This window comes from Equus quagga, chromosome 9 (genome assembly GCF_021613505.1).
Source record: "Equus quagga isolate Etosha38 chromosome 9, UCLA_HA_Equagga_1.0, whole genome shotgun sequence".
Taxonomy (NCBI): Eukaryota; Metazoa; Chordata; class Mammalia; order Perissodactyla; family Equidae; genus Equus; species Equus quagga.
The window spans coordinates 80143916-80166617 of record NC_060275.1 but is presented as its reverse complement, the minus strand read 5'-3'; the positions used below and the strand labels follow the sequence as shown (position 1 = coordinate 80166617).

The following is a 22702-nucleotide window of genomic DNA, read 5'->3' as shown; positions in this document are numbered from 1 at the left end:
CCCGGGGTTCGCCGGTTGGGATTCTGGGTGTGGACATGGCACCACTTGGCAAAAGCCATGCTGTGGTAGGTGTCCCACGTATAAAGTAGAGGAAGATGGGCATGGATATTAGCTCGGGGCCAGTCTTCTTCAGCAAAAAGAGGATTGGCAGTAGTTAGCTCAGGGCTAATCTTCCTCAAAAAAAGAAAAAAGTAGAATTCTAATTAATATATGTAATTAAAGCTACTAAAAATAATAAGGGAAAAAAATCTCTGTGTGCAAGAAGAAGAAGATGTATGTTTTTGGTAAGAAAAAGTATTAGGAATGAAGATACATTTTTGTTGAGGAAAAAAAATAATTGTGTCCCAAAATAAAGCTGTTTATTTCTGAATGAAAAAGAGAACAAGGGACAAATGAAAATGGACCTAGAAAGTTATAGAAGGTTTATGGAAAAGGAACTGTGAGAAAAGAAGCTAGCTTTATGTATAGTCAAGCTGGCTAAGATCGGAATGAATTTAATTAAATAAATGAGTTTTTTAAAGATTTTATTTTTTTCCTTTTTCTCCCCAAAGCCCCCCAGTACATATTTGTATATTCTTCGTTGTGGGTCCTTCTAGTTGTGGCATGTGGGACGCTGCCTCAGCGTGGTCTGACGAGCAGTGCCATGTCCGCGCCCAGGATTCGAACCAAGGAAACACTGGGCCGCCTGCAGTGGAGCGCGCGAACTTAACCACTCCGCCACGGGGCCAGCCCCCAATAGACGAGTTTTAATATCAAAGGTAATCTGGTGCCAAATTAGAATTTGGTTTCTTTTTGTTATAAGGGCAAAGCTTTTTGGGCTTTTAGTCCACTCTTCATAAAGATATTATGAAAGGTTTTTCTTTACTTTCAAGTAATCTGCCCAAATGGCAGGAATTTTATGTTTTATCAAAATAACTTTCTGTGCTTTATGTTAAAAACTGAGTCTTTTCTATTAAAAAGAACTAAGGTTTTGCAGCTATGTAACCTTCTATATTTGTCTTTGAAATCTTTTTGTCACTTTGGTTAAATAGATAATTAAATACTAAGTTTCATAATGATCTGTGATCCTATTTAGGCAAGTATTTTAAAAACTTTTTTTTTCTTGAGGAACATTAACCCTGAGCTAACATGTGCTGCCAATCCTCCTCATTTTGCTGAGGAAAATTGGCCCTGAGCTAACATCCGTCCTCATCTTCCTCTATTTTATATGTGGGGTGCCTGCCACAGCATGGCTTGATAAGTGGTACATAGGTCTGCACCTGGGATATGAACCAGCGAACCCCAGGCTGCCAAAGGGGAACATGCAAACTTACCTGCTGAGCCACTGGGCTGGCCCCTAAAAACTATTTTTTGATATTTTTGGACAAACTTTCCCAAATCAGATACTAAACAAAGGCTTTTTTGACCTCTAGCTAACTTTGGGATTTTTCAGAGGATTCCTGAAACATCTCAAAATATTTGTTCCCTCTCCTTATAAAAAGAGAGATATTAAACTAATTAGGCTTATTTGATGTGTTATGTGGGAAGCATTGTCAAATAACAAATATCATTAAACCTTTTTTTATAAATGTATAAGAGTTCCAGAAATTATATGAAATTCCTGGAAGTCTAATATTTAATAGTATAAAATGTCTTTCATCAAAATTGAGTCTAACACTAAAAGAATTGAACCTGAATATCTGAGAAATGCCTTAGCTGATTTTCACATAAAGGCAGTAATGACAGAATCTATAAAAATTGGCATGTGTGAATGAAGTCCATTCTGCCTCTGGAAAGAATAACGCCTCATTGCCTGACTTTCGCCAGCCTGATGTCCTTGTAACATGGTAACAGACTGCTCCTAAATCAGAGAAATTAAGAAGGGTAGACAATGGTCGTAAATTAAATGAACAGTCAGGGCTACGGAAAATCCAAGACAGCTGCTTGGCGCTTCCAGGAAAACCCTATTTTTCATTTTTTGCATTCCTTCATCCACCATGGTGCATTAAGAAAAACTATTTTTGTCCCTAGAGGCCTCAGACCTTCACCCTCTGGGACCATTGAACAGCTGCAGCTATATTTCATTCAACTGACACTTAATATGGGTTATCAACATGTTCCTGTTATTGTATGCATGTTCTCCAGATGGGGTAAAGTTTTTCCTTGCCACAAAGCTGATGCTTTCACAATGGCAAAGAAATTGTTAGAAAATGTATTTCCCCCCTTGGTTATCCCTTCCATAGCTTCCAGTGATTGAAGCACCCACTTCACTGGGCAAATCATATGAGCCTTAATGACAACCTTGCAAACTTCTTGGAATTATCACTGTCCCTATCACCATCAATCATCGGGCAAAGTCAAGAAAACTAATGAAAAAACTGGATTCAGGTAGGATAAAGTATTAATTACATGCGACTGCATAAACTGAGGAGGTTGTTCTGTTTCATTTTTTCAGATTTAGAGAAATCTTTTCTCTTTTGCAAGATACCTTTGTGAACAAAGAAGAAACATTTGCTTTTTCTCTCTACTTAATCCCTCCAAAATTCAGAAACTCTCACTTATACAAATAATCAGGCCAAGTTTTTAATACAAACAGATGAGTTTTACTGTGACCATATTTGGTTAAAAAAAAAAAAGGGAGGGACAATCATAGAGAGAAGAATTACATTTGCACCTTTGTAGATATTATATTCTAGTCCTGTTAATGTTCTTTGAGGTTTTGTTATATCTGTATACTGGACTCAACTGGCTTAAGGTATTGCCTTTGGTCTCGCTGACTGTTTGAAGTACTCCCTTTGGAAAACATAAACTCACTCCACACAAGAGAATCACTGGTAGACCAACGTCTATTGGTATACAACCTTCTGCTGATCCCTTATTGTCTTATGCTAGTATGACCAGCTACTGTAAGTCTCTAATGTCTAATGCTCAAGCCTATCATCAACAGGTTAAAGAAGCTTTCCTGGATTCCAATTTAAAGGATCCTGTTGGTCACAATCTAGATCCTGATGACTGGGTATTTTGGAAGTATCATCAGAGGAGGATAGCCCTTGATCCCCATTGGAAAGGACCATAGCAAGTCCTCCTGACCACTGACGCTGCTACAGAACTAGAAGACATTGTACATCTCATGTCCCTTTTGGGTATACCTTTGCGTTTCATTACAGTAGGGAACCATGCGCTTATGACTGTCTAGACAGCTGGTATATAGCAGGACAATGCCTTTTAGGATTCCACAGTATCCACTTCAAGTTTTTATTAAAGAAGAAACCCAACTGCAATATCATAGGTCTAGGTGAGAATTGACGACCCCCTTTTTTGCATCCCATCTACTCTCTATTGATTATCATTGCCAAGTGTTTGTCCCTTGGATTGGTGAGGTCCATGACCTGTTTAAACAAAATTTATCCCTAACTGTAGCTAAACTGGCAAATTCTACTGCTCAAGCCCTGGCTCAACAACAACTATCTCTGGATTCTCCAGTGAGGGTTGTATTAGATAACTAAATGGCACTTGATTATCTCCTTGCAGAACAGAGCAGCATCTTTGCCATACCCAACACTTTGTGCTGTATCTGGATCAACTCTTCTGGTGAAGTTGAGTGAACTTGGGAAAATTGCACAGGACCTTCCTGATTTCAATGTTTTCAGCTGGCTTCCTTCGGGTATAGGACTTCAAATATTGTTTATGATTATTATTGAAATTTTGCTATGTGTGCTTATATTTAAACTTCTTATGTTACTACTCAGATCTGCTCCAGAACTTCTACAAACGCCAAGATTATGTTCCCTCAGTGTATTGAAATGATAGAGAAGGCTTATTTGCCTGAACCTTCAGGTAACCAGATGAAATTCTCCGGCAAATAAACTGCCTAAGAGTTATTTCCTGACTACCTCCTTGTTGCTCAAATATGGGCAAACCCTTATGATACTGACTCCTTGGAATGACCATTGAAAAAAAGGAAAAACCTTTTTCCCCCCGATGTGGGACATGACTTTCTGGGACAGGTCCATCCCAAAAATGTGGGACTAAACAAATCTATGGTTGATCAGCAACGCTTTCAAAGAAAGATCTTGATCAAAAGGGAAAAATATGAGATGTGAAACAAAATGGGGTCACTTCTGTGTAAGAGATTTAAAATGGATTTGAGAAGCCATCAAGGAAATGGGTCTTATGCATGTCCTCATCAGGTAGAACATGAACTTCTGAACTGAGTAACGCTGCAAGAAACCTGCAGGTAATTACAGTGATGGACTCTTTCCTCTCTCTAGCTAGCCTTAGCAATCAATTATGCTTCGCCAAGGTTAGCCTTCTGCCACCAACCCCAATAGCATTATTTGTAAGGCAAACCTCCCTCTTTTGCCTTTACAAATCCTTGCCTCTTACTCGCTAGCGGGACACTATTTGGGTTGCTACCTACACATATGTACCCCAGTTGCAATTCTTTGATCTCCAAATAAATGCTTCTCTGCCTCTCATTTAGGCTCTTTATTTTTAGGTTAACACATACTGGGAAGTGGTATTAGAGACCACAGTTTGTGTGCTAGCATATCCATTGCTAATGGGTTGGTCATTGTTTCTAGGCTTTGTCAGTGGACAGAGTTAGGAAATCCTTTTTTAAGTAGATAACATATCATGAGTTCATACTTATATTTCCTATTCAAATTCAGCAGTAAAGAGTTATTTCTTAACTTCTCTAATTTTCGATTTCAATTTCTTTTCTCTCACACTGAAAATCTTTGTTACTAAACAATATTAACTTAATTATATACCATTTTATTATTAACCATATGATTACAGAATTCGTCTGTCTTTTGCCATTATTTTTGCCTTACGATATACCACCCTAGGGACATATGGTCAAATTACTGTATTGTAAATAACTTCTCTCTGTGTGGTTAAGCCACTAACTCAATACATACTTATTTATATGTATTTGTTTCCTTTGCTTTAAATTTTAACATTGCTTTATAAATTTTGATTTTATAATTTCGCATGTCACATAGTTTCACAATCCATTCACTCAGAGAAGTCTAGCCCACATTCTTATCCTTCTCAACCTATTCCTTCTTTTCTTTCTCATGGGTAGTTATTTTATAAATTTTTTTTGGATGCTTTTTGGTGAGGAAGAGTGGCCCTGAGCTAAGATCTGTTGCCAATCTTCCTTGGTTTTTTTCTCCCCAAAGCCCCCATACACAGTTGTAAGTTCCTCTAGTTCTTCTATGTGGTATGCCCCCACAGCACATCTTGATGAGCAGTGTGTAGGTCTGCATCAAGGATCCGAACCAGTGAACTCCAGGCTGCCAAGGTGGAGCGTGCAAACTTAACCACTACAACACCAAGCCGGCCTCTATACATTTTTGGTTTATCTATCCATTTTTTAAATATGTAAGGAAATGTATTTTTTTTTTTTGAGGAAGATTAGCCCTGAGCTAACATCTGTCAATCCTTCTCTTTTTTTTTTTTTTTGCTGAGGAAGACGGGCCCTCAGCTAACATCTGTGCCCATCTTCCTCCGCTTTTTTTTTATATGTGGGATGCCTACCACAGCATGGCTTGCTGAGTGGTGCCATGTGTGCACCCGGTATCAGAACTGGCGAACCCCCGGGCCACCAAAGTGGAACATGTGAACTCATCTGCTGCACCACCAGGCTGGCCCCGAAAATGTATTTCTTTTTTGGATATAACCTAGCATACTGGACACACTAGTCTGCACCTGGCTTTTTTCCAATAATATATCCTAGTGGTCACTTCATAGCAATATATAGAGATAATCCTTTTTCCTTTTTTACAGCTGCAGAGTACTCTGAAGGGAAGCTGACTATGTCACTCCAAAATATGCCACTTTGGTATACTATTTTGAATTAAATGTACTTGAGAAATAGCCTGTGCAAGGCCACTCTGACCCTTCTTTGTCTCCCTGAAAGCAGCAGCTACCATGTGAAAGTCACCCTCCCTGTACCAGGAAGGTAGAGAGCATGCTTATTATCAGAGCTAGGGAATTTAGGGTGAAGAGGCTGCATAAACAAAACTTGTTACTTCTTAACAATTTACTACCCCAAGCCTAAACCCCTTTGTCTTGTCAATTACTTCACAAATTTATTGTTTCTTGGTATAAAATCTTCTTGCTTTGGTCAGTTTTTTGAGTCTCATATTTTTATGGGGCTCCTGCACTTACAAAATTAAATTTATTTTTCTCTTGTTAATCTGTCTTACGTCAGTTTAATTATTAGACCATGCAAAGAACCTAGAAGGGAAGAAGGGAAAATGTTCCCACCCCTACAACACCATGGGTGGGTGTTTCAGTTTGTTATTTAGGGACTCTTGAGTTGTTTCAGGTCTTGAGCTTTTAATTCTGCTGTTAATAACTTGGTGTATATATCCTTTTATATTTATTGCCAGTGTATCTTTGAGATAAATTCTAGAAGTAGGATTACTGGATCAGAGGGCAAATGCACATGTAACTTTGCTGGGTATTTTCAAATCCCCTTTTCTTAGAGTTAGGCCATGGTGCATGCCCAACAGCAACTATAAGGGTGCCTGTTACCCTGCTGCCTAACAGAGTACATTATCAAACATTTGCCATTTTACTAGGTGAAAGATAGTATCTTAGTGTAGTTTTAATTTGCATCGCTCATAAAATGAATTAAAATGAGCACCTCTTCATGTATTTAAGGGCTGTTTGCTTTTCTTTTTCTGTTAACTCTTTTTTTATACTCTTGCTATTTTTCTTTAGATTTGTTGATCTTTTCCTTTTTTACTTTTAGATGCTCTCTCTGTATTAAAGATATTAACCCTTTTTCTGGATTATGTTGGGAATATTTGTTTCCAGTTTGTCATTTATCTTTATTATTTTTTTGTCATGTAAAGTTTTATTTTTTAATGTATATGTAGTCACACTACATGAAATTATTACTTCTGGGTTTTGAATCCAGGGTAATAGGCAGGAATATTTTTCCAAGTATAGAGGAATTCACCAATGTGTTCTTCTAGTACTTGCATGGGTTTATTGTTTTTACATTTGAATTTCTTATCCTGTTATTTGGTGTGCAGAACAGGTCCAATTTTGTCTTTTTCCACATGGCTATCCAGTTACACATAAAGTATTTTCACAAAGAAGTAGTTAGCAGTGTCAAGGACTGCTAAGAGATCTGCTAGGTTAAGAATTGAAAACTGTCCGTTTGGTTTAGAAACAAAGAGGTCAATGTGACCTTGCCAGTAGCAGTTTCAATGAAGTAATGGTCAGAAGCAAGACTGCAATGGGTTCAGGAATGAAAGAAGGTGGAAAAGTGGAAAGAACAAGTGTATATAGCTCCCTGTGAGGTCCTAAATTAATAAAGTCTTTTTATTAGTCACCATAAAAAAGATTTAGAATTCTAAGAGACAGATTTCAGGCAAAAATATTTTCTAGTAAATCCTTGTCTCAGTTAGGGACCAACCAGGAAAGCAGAAAGCATTATAAATATTTAAAATGGAAGGAATTTAACCTTTGTGAAACTTAGAAAATGGTACCTTATATGGGTAGACGTGGCTCTGGAGGAGCAGGACTTGGTAAGTGGCGTGCAGGCTGAGTTCAGCTCCTTCTTGCCTCTTGGCTTCTGCCTTTGTGCAGGGTTCAACCTCGAGAACTGTATCTGGTGGCTCTGGCTATCCCCATTTTACACAGAGAGAGATTAAATAACTTGCTCAAGATCACGTGGTTAATAAATGGACAACCAGAGATTACCAATGGTCACTTCTCAGCCAATTGCTAGTGATTTCTTCCTCCCTGTTTGAAAGCTCCGACACTTTAGTCTTTGGAGAATCAGACAAAAAGTGATTCATCCCTGGTCAAAGTTCATGGACAGGATCTGGTCACTGTTTCTCTTGAGGTGAAATACTTCACTCTTATACCCAGGATGACTGACAGTGGTGATACTGACAAATCACTTTTCTTTTGCTATTTGGGACACAGAGAAGTCAGTTTTCTTTGTTAGGTATAACTAACACCTAGTGGAAATGGAAAGGGCTAGACTATGCTTTCCTAGTGGCTGTTTATTACTAAATTCCATAATTTACTGATGAACCATTGTTTCACAGCAAAGGGCCAAGAGGACCCCCTAGTCTTAGGAAGGATTGTCCAATGTATCCTGTCACAGTATTTGATTTTTTATCCTTCACTCACTTTGAGCTCTCTTTTAAGTACCCTTGTTAAGCGTGCTAAGGGGCACTGAATGTATTATGTCATCTGTGAGGTCTGGTTGATTACAAGCAGGATCAGGAACAGCAGTTAAACTCAAACAAGATGGACTCCTAAACCAGAATCTGAATATATTGATTCATAATGGGGACCAAGTAAGGCTTATATGTCTCATCCACTGCATCTCCTTTCTCAGTATCAAAATACTTGGGGGAGTTGCTAAGTGATCATGGAATCAGAACAGGTGCTGATGAAATACCTTTACCTCACAATAGAGAAAGCCCCTCTAGTGACCAGCCCCCAGATGCAGAGTCTTTTCCCTTTGCATCAATGTTTCCCACACTTTAGTCATTTGAACACCACCTTCATGATTTTTCTCATTCCTGTATATGGTTAATAGTTTTTCTGAATAAACTTTTTTTAAACTTAAATATTTACTATAGCCTCATTCTAAGCAAGTATATTTCTGAAATCACAGGTTTGATGTTCTACAGTTTTCTAATACACCTTAAAATAAATATTAAATATAGACACTAACTATCAAAATGAAAATTGTCCATGAATTGTCTAAAATCAGTGGTATACGTTCCAAGCTTTGGTAAATATTGCCTTAGCCATTATTGGAAAAATAGAGATTTTTGTCTCTTTGAACCCTGCTTGGTGTGTTGAAAACCCCTCTCTGGTGACTTTCTTCCTTAGATGTGTTACTAGAACCATGGTATCTTGGAGACATTATAAACCTGTCCTCCATTTTTTGTTGAGTTCTATGGCTCCAAGCTGCAATATTTAATCTTTTAAATCTTTTGTATGGTTACGTGCATAGGAGGAGATTCTCAAATATTTGTAGCACCTGAGAATGAACATCTACTGTCCCCCATTTGAGGCATTCCAGTTTTGGCTTACTCGTAGATTAAAAGAAATTTTTCACAGCCTTGGCATGGTGCTAGGTACATTCCACATCAATAAAAAAATCATTGTTTGAATATCTTTATCTGCATTATGTTGGAGAATTTAGCATGTCTTTCTGAAGTGTGAAGAGTTTTAACTACAAACTTTGATTCCAAACTGTGAGACATCTTTGAGGAAAACTCTTGTCCTACCTTATTATATGGGATTTAGAGAATTTGCAAAAACCATATATAAGCTTTCCAGTGAATCTTTTGAGAAAGAGATAAGGTTTTAAATTCCATTAGCCACTGCCATTCTTTTCATTAGACTGTTCCTTGAGAGATGGGCTAATTTTATTTGCAGCACTTAGCATAGTACCTGGCATATAGTAGGTGTTCATTTAAAGCTTATCTAGCAACTGAATGAATTCCTGCCTTTTCTCTATGTTGCAGTGTATTGCCACCACTAACTTAAGATCTGTCAGAGGGAAACAGAATATAGAATATACTGGGCTCACTTTCCTGGGACACACATCAAGGAGCAAGCGTTTACTGAACTGTGTTTGTCCTTTTCCACTGTTTATGTTCAATTTCTGAATTATATTATTTTCATCTATTGTTATCAACCCTTTCCTCAATATTGAACTTCAGTTCTCACCAGAATTCACTTTTTCTTAACCAGGGCTAGTTCTCAAAAATTATATATATTGAATTTTTCATAAAGAACTATTTCATTACAATACCTGAAGGCAACAAAAATCTGTTCTCTCCAAGAGTGAATAGGAGAGAATATTTCACCAAGTGTTTTAAAAAACACGTTCATTTGAGAAAATATTTCCAAGTTTTCCATACTTAAAAAAAAATCTAATTGGTTATCATTCTATCTACATGATTTCTTATATTGCTCTTTTCACTTATTTTCCCATGACATCAAAATTTTTTGAAAGAACAACATTCATTTGGTTGAAATACCTCAGGGTACTCTGTACACAATTTAGAGCATCAGGAGGGGTGTTGGTGGTCCCCCCCAACATCCTCAGTGATTTAAGGTACCAGCCACCTCAAGGGTATGATGTGAAGACTTGGTTTAAAAATGGAAATTATTAAAAATGACAGTTATGTCAAAATATATTACGGTTTGACTTTCGTTAAATAAAATTTTTAAAAAATAATTCACCTTGAAAATAGTCTGACAAAGTTTATTGCTAATAAATCCCGACACATTCTTGGTGGAAGAGACAGAACCAATAACGGTGGTCCTAGAGATAAGAAGCATAAAGTAAGCTGAGCCCATCAAGTGCCTTATCCTCTATACTGGAGCGTCAGATTATGTTGGGAATTACATCCTGAAGGAAATATTCAGGAATTTCTTCAAAGATTCAGAGAACAAAAAATGCCGAAAATGAAAACTACACTTTTAAAGCAGTCCATTGTTACGCTTTTTGGAGGGTTGGGAAAATACTAAGGGATTTCCTCCACTTTTTGTGGGGCAGAACTAGAATATCCGATTGATGCAAGCATTTAAGTACCGAAATGAGCCTCGGTCACACTCCAGTTTGCTCAGTACCCCTAGGGATATAAACAGGTTCACCACAAATCCAAGCCCTGATGAACAACCTACGCCAGCACAACTTCCTTCTTCCTTCTGGATCAGAGGGCATCTTCTTCTCCAAAAGTTAGATCCTTAACTCTCTACAAGAGGCTTTCTTTACACCTTCTGGAGGCGGTGCCAGCCGGACTGAGTCTTAACTCTGCCCTCACTGGGCTGAAGAGGAAAAGCAGCACCTCCATCGGCCTCAGTCACAAGTTGAGGTACCTGGGATTCCCGGATGTGAAGCAAGCGCCTCAGAAACAAAAGAACCAGAGAGGCCAACTGCCAGCGAGCGCGGTAGGTAAAGGGGGAGAGAAAGCTAAAGAGATAGGAGGGCGTTAGACCTCTTCCCTTTTAAGTTTTTCCTTTAGTAAAAAGGAGGTGGACTTTTTTGGCTTGCAGCGCCAGAATCTATAGCCTCTCCAGATTGAGGACCCCACCCAAGAATCTAGAGACAATGGTCCGCAGCTAGCCTTGTATCCACAGGCCCAACGGGCCACTCGGCGAGGAGCCCACTGACCTCCCAGGGCGGCCTCGAACGGAAGCAAGTAGGGAACGAGGGCTGGACATGAGGGAGGGGTGGGGGGGCGGGACGATACCGGCCGCCTGCGCGCTGATTGGCTGGTGGCGCTCGTGCGCGTGGTGCTATTTGTTGTTGGAACTGCGCACCTGACGCAGTCAGCGTCCTGCACGTGCAGCCGTTTAAGTGGCGTAGGCTGCCTGCGAAGGCCGGGAGAGCAAGCCGCTGAGGGGTGAGTGGGCTGGCCGCTTTCTTTGGGGCGCCGGCGTCTCCCCCAACCCGCTCAACACGCTGGGTTTCCCCAGAAGCTGGGCTTTGGACTTTGGGCTAAACGAAGAACGGATAGAGTGGGCGGGGGTTTGAAGTCGTTCTTTGGGGCCTTTTGGCTTTCTGCCTGAGATCCGAACGCCCTGTGGACCCCTAAAGTCTGGGCTCGAGGCCTGCAGAGGAGGTGAAGGAGCCTTTGGCCCAGCCCCGGCATGGCTTTTTCCTTGAACAAGGCTGGTTGTAGTACCTTTTGTGTACACGCGCTCCTTGGCGAAACTAGTTGTCCTTTGTTGGAGGGATTTGGGGCTCCTAACCCGTCTTCCCCTTCCCCGCCAGACTTCAAGACCTTGGGCCCGGTCCCCCTCCCCCAAGAAACTGTCAAAAACCCCAAACCGAGCATCTTATCCAACTTTGAGGGGAGAAACCTTGAGTAGTCTCAGAATTTCCCCTCTCTTTAATATCCTAATAAGCCGTTTGGGGACTCTTTGAAGAAGATAAATTCTGTGAACAGATTTTGGGGTAAAGCTTAAGCATCAGTGGGGACATAGCGATTGCTAGAGTGATTAGGTAAGTGGTGCAACTAATTTTTAAAGATAAAAAGGGTGGATATCAATGCTGCCTCTAGGTAAGAGACAAAAGTTAATTCCCCCTTTTGCAAAGATTTTTGGGGAAGATCAGCACCTGGTTGAGTAGGTTCAAGGGGTGTATGTGAAGTGATGGTTTGTGCTTATAAAGATACGGTTCTCATCTAATTAAGGCCAAATGTGCACGTTTGTATTTGTATTAAAATAGAACAGGGAGCCACCATGGGAGATGAAGACTGGGAAGCGGAAATAATCAAACCTCATATGTCTTCCTACGTTCCTGTATTTGAGAAGGTACTAAAATTAAAAGTTTGAAATTACTAAATGCTACAGATTTTATCAAAGTTGAACATTACTGTGGTGGGAAAGTTCTAAATTGTAGTCTGTTTCAGTATGCTCAGCTTATCTCCATGTGACTGTTATTAACTATTTTATGGGGCATGCTAAGCCTCAAATAGATTAAAATAGTCTGAGGTAATTTGATAATTAAAAACTAACATATAGTAGTAGTATTAACTTAATTGGAGTCTCAGTGGCTTAGGACTTATTGTGGGTGAAAGCAGGCTTGTACAGATGTGGTTGAATGTCCCTGAGAGACAGTTGTATAGAAAACTAATATAATTTGGTTCTGGGTGACATTTTGAATTCTTAAAATTAGTTTTATACAGGGAGGGCTCTCAAGATAAATACTTTATGCTGATTCATATGATATTATCAGTTTCATCTTCAAATGTATGAGTCATCAGATTTTTTTCTTTAATGGAATTTGGGGAGTTACACTGAGATTCAGAAAGAGTCATCCTTCAGTAGGTTTTTGGGTTTCAGTTTTGACTTGAAAATTGACTCAAAAAAGAGTTAACAGACTCTACTTAGAAGATACTGTATTTTAAGGGATTGTTTTTGCGTAAGTGTTACCTACTTGAAAATGTTTCCAAAAGTTGATTTTTTTTCTTTAGAATTTTCCGTTAGTGTTTGTTAGTCAATTCTGACACACACTTTCTGATTTCAAGTGGTGTCTTAGTGGAAGTTATTTCAAACAAAAGTATAAAATATGTAATCCTTTGTCTTAATTGGATTTGATCTGTATGTAAAGTTTACATTAAAATACCCAAGATATTAATCTGAATTTATCGTGTTTCTTGTTTTGGAACTTATTTTAGAATTAACGATTTTGTATGCTAGCTTTTTATAGTCCTCTTCCCATCATAAAAATATTGTAACAACATTGGGAAAAGAGGAGAAAAGTCACCTAACAATCTTGCTCACTAGCACAAACACTCCTGTTAAATTTTTGGCAAATTTTCTTCTGTTTTTCCCAAACATATTTTTATATAGAATGTAATGATAGTACTTAATAGTAATTTTTGTTTCCAGCTTTTGCACTCTTCACTAACTATTCCATATTACTATGTAAAAGTACTTTCTTATGGTTACGTAATATTTCATGGAATAGATCTATCATATATAATTGATTTTCTGTTGGTGGGAATTTAAGATGTTAGCTTTTCACTCTATTGTCATGAATATATACAGCTTATTCTTTATTTTAATTTGAGAATATTTTTTTCAAAAATGGAATTACTTGGTCAAACGATATTTTATGGTTCTTTTTTTCCTTGGTTCTCAGTAGATTTGTTGTAATGACTAGGGTGGGAAGGTTTTAGATCAGGTGGAGAGGAAAGCTTCCCTGAGACATGAAGGAGTCTCAACAAGACATCATGTGCAAAGGTCCTGAGGAGGGAGCAAATTTGGGGTATTAAGGGAACAGGAAGAAGTACAACGTATTAGTTTCCTATGGCTGCTGTAACAAATTACCACAAACTGGATGATTTAAAGCAACAGAAATTTATTCTCTCACAGTTCTGGAGGCCAGGAGTTAGGAATCAAGGTGTCAGCAAGGCTGTCCTCCTCTAGGCTTTACGAGAATCCATGCCTCTTCCATCTTCTGGTGGCTATAGGCATTCCTTGGCTCATGGTTGGATCTCTCTGCTCTGTCTTCACATGGCCTCCTCTGTGTGTTGGTGTTAACTCCCTTTGCCTCTCTCTTATAAGGACACTTGTGGTGACATTTAAGGCCCACCCAGATAATCCAGGGTGATCTCCTCCTCTCAAAATCCTTAATTATATCTGCAAGAATTCTTTTTCCAAATAAGATAAGATTTACATGGTTCAGGGATTAGGGCTTGATCTCTTTGGATGGCCATTATTTAGCCTACTATATCTAGTTTGGCTAAAGCACAGTGAGATAAGACAAGAGTGGTAGAAAATGAAATCCAAGAAGGAAAGGGAAAAGGAGAGGGAGAGAACCCTGGAGATAGTTGTGTACATAGAGTTGATAGGACTGGATGTGGGTAGTAAAAGAGGAATCAAGGGTGATGGCTAGGTTTTTAATTTAGGCGACTAGATGGATGATGGTGCCATTTACTGATGGGGAATATATAGATAATGAACAAGTTTGGAAGGAAAAAAAAAATCAGGAGTTCTCTGTTTGCTGTGTTCAATTTGAGATGCCTGTGAAAACAAGTAAGGATGCCAGTCAGTGGGTTATATGAATTTGTTGCTTAAGAAGAGGGATCAGGGCTATAGATAGAAATTTGGGTATTATATGTATATTAATGGGATTTAAAGCTATGAGATTGGATAAGGTCGGATAGAGTAAGACACACTTAAAGGGCTCTGCCATGAGCTCTGGACACTCTACCTTTAGAGGTCCAGTAGAGGAGGAGCCGGCAAAGGAGATTGAGGAGGGAGTGGCTAGTGGGGCAAGAGGAAACCAGGGGAGTGTGTGTTCCTTAAGACAAGATGAGAATGTTATAAAGAGGAAGGAATAGTCTGTCATTTCAAATGCTACTGAGAGCTCTGGTAGGATAAAACATAAAAGTAGTTATTTTATTATATATTTTCCTTATTTAAAAGCATTTTCAGTGCAGAGGTAAGGATGGAGGCTAGACTGGAGTGGCTTAAGGGAAGAATGGAATATGAGAAAGTAGAGACAGCAACTGTAGACAAGAGATTTTGTTTTAAAGAGGACAGAGAAGTGGTCCATTTGCTGGAAGGGAATATGAAGTTAATTTATTTTTAAAAGGTAATGGAAGAGGTTAAGAATTTTTTATGATGAAATTCGGTTGAAAGAATTTTTTGATGTCTTATTTCAAAATTTGCCTTGGAATTTGTAAGTTCCATATATATGGGATATTAAATTCCACAGCCTGAAGATTGTCTAATAATAATAGTTTTTCAGTTCTTTAGTGCCAGAGTGTTTCATTACCTTTTATCAGCTTTGTAACACTTACAAAACCAGCCTTTTTTGGGACTCTATTCGCCCAATAACACTTAGGCCACTGGAAAAGAGAAAAAAGTTTCAGGGTTTCACTTTAAGTAGGGAAAACTGGATCACTCTTCTTGTTTATGTTAATGTCTGTGGTAATCATAAGTTGGAACTTTTTACTGTTAGAAGCCCAAGGCATTTCAAGGATACCATTGTCTTTCTGTTCTTAATAACTCAGAAAAATAATCAGATGACTTTTGAGCTTTATAAAAGTAGTTTTTAAATTTAGTGTCTGTTGTGAAAGAAATTTTAGAAAATAAGTGTTACCTGAAATATCTACCTTGATGCACTCCCTCCAGCTTTGGATTTATTTAAAGGAACTTATTTGAAGGAATACTGTGACTGTTTGCAGTAAGTTAAGGTATTGTCTGTAACTTTTAGATCACCTTTCCTTTTTGAATTTTTGAATTCTGATTTTCATTTGAAAACATTTCAGAGCTCTGTTCTGAAAGGTTGCCCCAAGTATAGGAAGCTTATGTGAGAGGACATAAAAGTGGATTAATGATGATAAGGACACCTTAGGAGTTAGAAGTGAGAAAAAAGTTAACTCAAGTTGTTGTTAACCCAAGGATACCCTGAGGAATGTTGGAAAGTTCCAAAATTACTTTGAAAGTTATTGATTTTATAACATAGTTATTTTTCTGAGTCCAACAGTCATACCATTGCAAATGTAATGTATATGCATTGATGGTGAATACATTTTTTTTTGAGACTAAAGTAGGGAAAACGGGACAGTCAGTATTTGTGAGCATCAAAGACAGTCTTCACCTATTTCTGTGACAAGTTTGATTGAAATTAACCGTGAATATTTGGACTCTATAGCTGACATACACCACTTTATTGGATTTGTAGTGAACCTGCAAGATACATATACAGTCGTGTGCCGCATAATGATGTTTCCATCAACAACAGACCGCATATACAACCGTGGTCCCATAAGCGTAGTACCATATAACCTAGGTGTGTAGTAGGCTATCCCATTTAGGTTTGTGTCAGTACACTCCATGTTGTTCCTACAATGACGGAATTGCCTAATGCGTTATTTCTCAGAATTTAGCCCTGTCATTAAGCTACACGTGACTGAATAGATACATAGTTTATAGTAAATAAGTGAGGTTTTCTTTAGAGTGAGTTCCTTTTTAAAACATGTGAACATGTTAATTTGTTTCACTTTATATAAACACATTTGAAGTTTAAAAAATAAATTTCTGTAGTACTTTACTGTAGAAACGGTTATGCACTATTCTTCTGTGCTTTGTACGGTATTGATAAGTGTACTGTAAGATACTGAATTCTGTAAATTGTATATTGTCAGACGTTGATTTGTTCATGTATTACTTTGGTCAGATTTTATTTATATAGTGATAGTATTTGATTATACTTTTCAAGTGTGTGAGTAGGCTAAACTTTTATTTTAAGTAAGGTGTCAGCAAACTCTTTTCACAGAAGGCCAGAAAGTAAATATTTTAGACTTTGCAGGCCTTATGGTATCTGTTGCAACTTTGCTGTTTGTAGTGAAAGTAGCCATAGACATACCTAGATGACTTGAGGGTGGCTGTGTTCCAATAAAACTTTATTTACAAAAGCAGGTGGCCCACCAGGTTTGGGTCATGGCTGTAGTTTACTGACCACCGTTTTAAGTGATATATTAATATGCATACCATGTTAGAGCGAAGATGTTTTGGAATAATTAATAAAGGAATGTCTAGTGACCCAGAAAATCTTACATTCTACAATTGTTTTGAACAAGGCCCAGTTATTAACATTTTTAAATATTTGTGAAATAGATGACACATTCTTATTCAAAGTAGAAAACTAGTCTTTTTTTCCTTCTTACAGGATAGGTATTCTTCTGGAGCAAATGGAGACACTTTTAACAGGACTCCTGCTTCATCATCAGGTAGGTGTTAAGGCAAAAAGGTGAAACCCTTTTTAGGTTAAGGGCTTCATCTAGTGAATGAGGAGCAGACTAGCAGACATCTTGTAGAGAGTGATTTTTAAATTTCCTAGTGAGAATTCGTCCTGCTGTGGATATTTTGGGATGGGGGCCACTTCTAGCTAGAGGAAGGGAGAGAGGTGAGAGTGTAGTGCTATATAGACTGTATTATTTGATTTAGTGGGTTTGCTGTAAAATCTTTGCCCAATGTGGAAGTTGCATGTTTGGCTTTCAGGCTGCTATGGAATTGTCAGGGTTCCTGACATACGGGAGTAGGAGATTGGATTGTAAGGCTGTTGAGCAGCTTACAGTTGTGGTGACCTGTCAGGGTAACAGTTATTTAAAACAAACCATCAAGATGATATGAGTTTCTTTGAGATCTGAAAATTAATTTAGGAAGGGTCCTAGGAGGGCAAGAGAAGCAAATCAAGATAAGGGAGCTGCTGTTTTTCCCTGACCACTTGTTTCTGGCTGGGTTGCCTAAATGTTTTATAGAGTTGAAGTAGATGGGAAGATGGGTGGAAGCGGTAGGACCTGGCCTAGGAAGTTAAACTCAGGGTAGTACTCTTTCATTTTCTTGAAGTCCGAAGTAGGCTGAAATGCTATTTCTACTATATTTTTTTCAATTATTTTTATTGTGGTAAAATACATGTAACATAAAATTTACGCTTTTAATGATTTTTAAGTGGTATTCGCTACCATTCACCTCCAGAACTTTTTCATCTTCCCAAACTGAACGTTAATACCCATTAAACAGTAACTACCTGTTTCCTTCTCTCTCCAGCTCCTGGCAACCACCATTCTACTTTCTATGAATTTGAGTTACTATGAATTTATCATGAGTCTCTACGAATTTGAGTAACTACTACTTTTAAGTCTTTAGTGTGAGAGAAAGCTCCTGGTGGCACCAGGTAGTTTCATCATTTCTGTCAGCAAAAATTAGTGGATGAGGTAAAACATTTTATAGTCAAGGGAGCTGCTGGCTCACTGAGGCCTGTATTAAAGTGCAAAAACCTGTGGAAAGGTAATTGCTAGAATGGGAAGGAGAGTTTGAAAGAGTTCATCAGGTTAAAGCAAATTTAATTCCCGTGTTTACCTTAAGTTCGAAGTAATTATGTTGATAGAAGTTAAGTTTAGAAAACTTTTGCTTTTCCTGTTGTCAAGGTGGATTTGTCTTTCTTGAACATTTAAATGCAGTGGTTTAATATAGAATATTCAGATTCTCCAAAGTTCATGAAATTGCTACCTGCTGAAACCCCAGCAAAAGGCTGATTTTGCTTCTACCATGTGAACCTCATGCATGCCTGTGTACTTGAAATATTCGAAAAAGACAAATGGGTAAAGGTAATCTGTACTTCTTAATATGTCTGTTTGTGTAGATCATTGTGTACTCAGGGGAGACCTTGTTCTTTGAGGTGTCAAAAACCAATTTTTGTAAAGGAATGCAAGTTTAGGTTTATAGTATATTAAAGCATAACATTGTTTTGTGGTGAAATCTTCAAGAAGCTAGATTGAAATAACCACCAACTAAAAGCTAGGACTTTTCTTAGCACTAGATCTCTTAAGGCAAAGGCTAATGAGATGAAATCAGGTAATGAAAAATACAAGATTGCCTGCTTGTCTTCTTCTGGATAGTAAGCACTTTCGTAGCTCTTTTTTGATTAAAAATTTTTTTTCATGAAAATTTTCTTGTTACAGAAATATATACAAGGCTAATGAATGTATACTAAGCCAATACCTAAATTTGCTTATTGTGGAAAAAATCCTTAAATACAGAAGTAAAATGAAAGAAAGAAAATGATCTGAAATCTTGGCTCCAGATTTAGCCACCATTGACACTCTGTTGACTCTGATTTTTTCAGGTCGCTGTATATATTCCCACATATGTAATTATATTCCACTGGCATATTATATATATATATATATATATATATATATATATTCCTTTCTATCATAATTACCTGTCCTACTTTTCCTTTGCATACCTGCCCTTATCTTTCATACCCTTTTCATGATCTTAAAATTGTATTTAGATATGTTTATTTTCGTTGTTTATTTCACAAAGATGGAATCCTGTTATACTGCATCTTGCTTTTACTTAATGTTAGTCATGGAAACCCTTCTAAGTCAACTGATATAATCTAATGCTTTCCAAAAATCAGTGAAAAAAATTCACATTACCTGGGTTTACAATGTCAAATACTAGTAACTTCACAGCTTATAACTGAAAATATTTAGTCCCCTTTCTTACTCATCATTTGGCTTTCTAGTATGGAACATGAATATTTAGCTCCTCCTTTTCCCTCTGTACACCCTACTACACTTCTTCCCTTCCCACTCTCCTAATAGTTATCACATTTTTTGCTTAAAAATATATATTCAGTTTTTATATCATCATGGCTGTGTATATATCATTCACATTTGAGCCATGCAGTATATTATGGTTACATTTCCTTTATTATTCAACTCCTGTTTTGTTTCTACTAGAGTTAATCATTACCTTGTTTTATTTACTTTATCTTCTGTGTTTCTATTGCCAGTTCACTCCCAAACCCTCTATCAGAAGCACGGATATACATTCCTATCTATATTTTAGTTTATAATACATCTTTCTAACCACAAATATCCATCACACTATCTATATTCATAGTTTGTAACACATACAGTAATCTATCAGTTTCATTTTTTTTTTTTAAAGATTTTATTTTTTCCTTTTTCTCCCCAAAGCCCTTCTGGTACATAGTTGTATATTTTCCGTTGTGGGTCCTTCTATTTGTGGTATGTGGGATGCTGCCTCAGCATGGTTTGATGAGCAGTGCCATGTCCGCACCCAGGATTCGAACCAACGAAACACTGGGCCGCCTGCAGTGGAGTGTGCGAACTTAACTACTCAGCCACGTGGGCCAGCCCCTATTAGTTTCATTTTATAAAAGCCTCATCTTTGATGCCTCCATCTACTCCAATATAGACTCACTGCTCTCTAAGCTCTCATCGCAAGAATTACCCTTCATCTCTTTCCTGTATCACATTTCATTTTCCCTGGATCCCGTGTTTTTTCTCTCTTGACCCCCCACCCCCATGTTCAGTGGAGCCCGTTTTCCTGCAGCTTTTTAAGATTTGAGATACTGCAAGTGTCTTTACCTTCCTGCTTGATTAATAGTTTGAGTGAAATTTTAGGTTGGAAATAATTCCCCCCCCAAACTTCATGTTGCTTCATTGTATATGAAATTCTAGTGATGCTATTGAGAAGTTTGACAATGAGTCCGTGGCCTTTGTTTATGACAGTTTTTTAAAACTCTTCTAAAGCTTTTAGGATCTTATTTTGTTTTCTGTATTCTGAAAATTTTATGATTATGTACCTTGATGTGGGGCTTTTTATTTATGTACAAGACACTTAGTTGGCCTGTTAAATCTGAAATTCATATCCTTCATTTCTGAGACATTTTCTTGTGTTATTTTTTCTCTGAGGATTATTGTAATTTCATTTAAAGGTTATTTCTATTCCCTTTATTGTTTCTTAGAATGTTTTTTTTCCTGTATTTGTTTTAGTCTGTGTCTTTTATGTAGGTGGCTTTCTTAAAAAGTCTAGTGATCCTTGCCCGCCTTTTGGTGTTATAAGAGTGGAACATTAAAATACTAATTGGAAACTTAACTCTTATGCGTGGATACAACTTGTTGACTCATGAGCTCTACTGATTGGCCTAGGCCTGGGCTGTTTTAAGGGGAGAGCAGTTTCCCTAGAGAGGAATCATCTAGTCTTTGTCTAGAGTGTTTAAGTTTTTTAAACTGTTTTCTGTTTCATTTTCCTGTTTCGTCCTTCCTTCCCTCCCTTTCCTCACTGTAGTATTGTACACATCCTGTGCTGCCTTTGCTTATTTCTTGTTTATTTTTGAATGATTTGAATTCTTCTTAGAGCAAGTATTTGTGAGAGGGAAGTGTCAGGGACTTCTAATCTCTCTCATTCCCTGAATGAGCCATTCTTTTTTATGTGTTTTAAAACATGTTATTTCATGTGCATATTTTTTTGTGTGCGTGTATTTCCCCCCAACACCCACCACTATGTTCAAGATATATTCCTAAGTGATGATTGATTTCATCTTTTCTAACTACTGCATAGTATTTCATACACTTTATCACCAAGTTTTATCTAATTCTCTACCCCCGTGATGGACGCTGAGATTACCTATTTCCCTCTACCACCACAAGGATGAGCATTCTTGTACATATCCCTTTGTGGGCCAGAGTGAGAATTTCTTTGGGTAGTAGATTCAGAAGAGGAATTATAGGATCATGGGGTGTACGTGTATTTAATTTGACTAAATATTTAATAATTGCTTTCTAGAATAGCCATACCAGTCTATACTCCCATCAGTAGGACATGAGGGGTCTTATATCCCCATTGACATTATTCAGTCTTTTAATTTTAACCAGTCTCTTGAGTATATAAAGTAAAATCTCATTGTTTTAACATATATTTATCTGATTACTTGTGAGCTTAACTGTCTCTTCATATGCTTGTTATTCTTTTGGGTTTCCATTTCTGTAAGTTGCCTGTTCATATTTTTAGTCCATTTTTCTGTTGGGCTTACTCTCTTTCTCTTATTGATTGGCAGGCATTCTTCTTACATTCTAGATTTTATGCTGTTTTCTGATTTAGACATTGTTGAATATCTCCTTTTGTTCTGTTATCTGTCAACTTTGTCTATGATATGCCTTACTGATCAAAGCTTTTAATTCTGAAGTCAAATGAATTTTTGCTTTCCGGTTTGCTTTTGCAGTTTGTTAAGAAGCTCTTCCCTACCTCTGTGTCAAAAAGTAACCATCTAAGTTATCTTTAGAGTTTTACCTTTTACATTTAGCTTTTAATCATCTTAATCTGTCTTTTTTAAAAAAAATTCATTGTCACCATGTTTATTTGAATGCCATATAGCGTATGCAGTATCAATGTGCATACAGGACTCACAAAAGAGAATCTGACATTAGGACTTTTCTGGTCAATGTGGTCCTTGAGTCTTCAGCAGTTATAGTGGAGTTTTTTTTTTCTTTAATTTAAATCATGGTAAAATAAACATAAAATTTACCATCTTAATCATTTGTTAAAATTTTAAGATATTTTGTTAAGACTTTATTCTTTTGAGTAGTTTTAGGTTCACAGCAAAATTGAAGGGGAAGTATAGAGATTTCCCTAATATCCCGTGTTCCCACATATGCACAGCCTCCCACACTATCAACATCCCCCAGTGGAGTGGTACATTTGTTATAATTGATGAACCTACATTGCACATCATCACCCAAAGTCCGTAGTTTACATTATGGTTCACTCGTGGTGTTGTACATTCTATGGGTTTGCACAAATGTATAATGACATATATCCATTGTTGTAGTATCATACAGAGTATTTTCACTGCCCTAAACATCCTCTTTGCTCTGCT

The 22702-nt window shown here is 37.5% G+C and overlaps 1 protein-coding gene across 1 annotated transcript in view; it reads left to right on the top strand.

Annotated features, from left to right (window-relative positions):
• The first annotated feature begins 12228 nt into the window (after positions 1-12228).
• Positions 12229-22702, top strand: part of DDX4 (DEAD-box helicase 4) — a 74088-nt gene continuing 63614 nt past the window's right edge. The window contains exons 1-2 of the mRNA XM_046672138.1: positions 12229-12300; positions 17174-17234. Of these exons, the coding sequence (XP_046528094.1) occupies positions 12229-12300; positions 17174-17234 (133 nt within the window). The remainder of the gene's footprint in view (positions 12301-17173; positions 17235-22702) is intronic.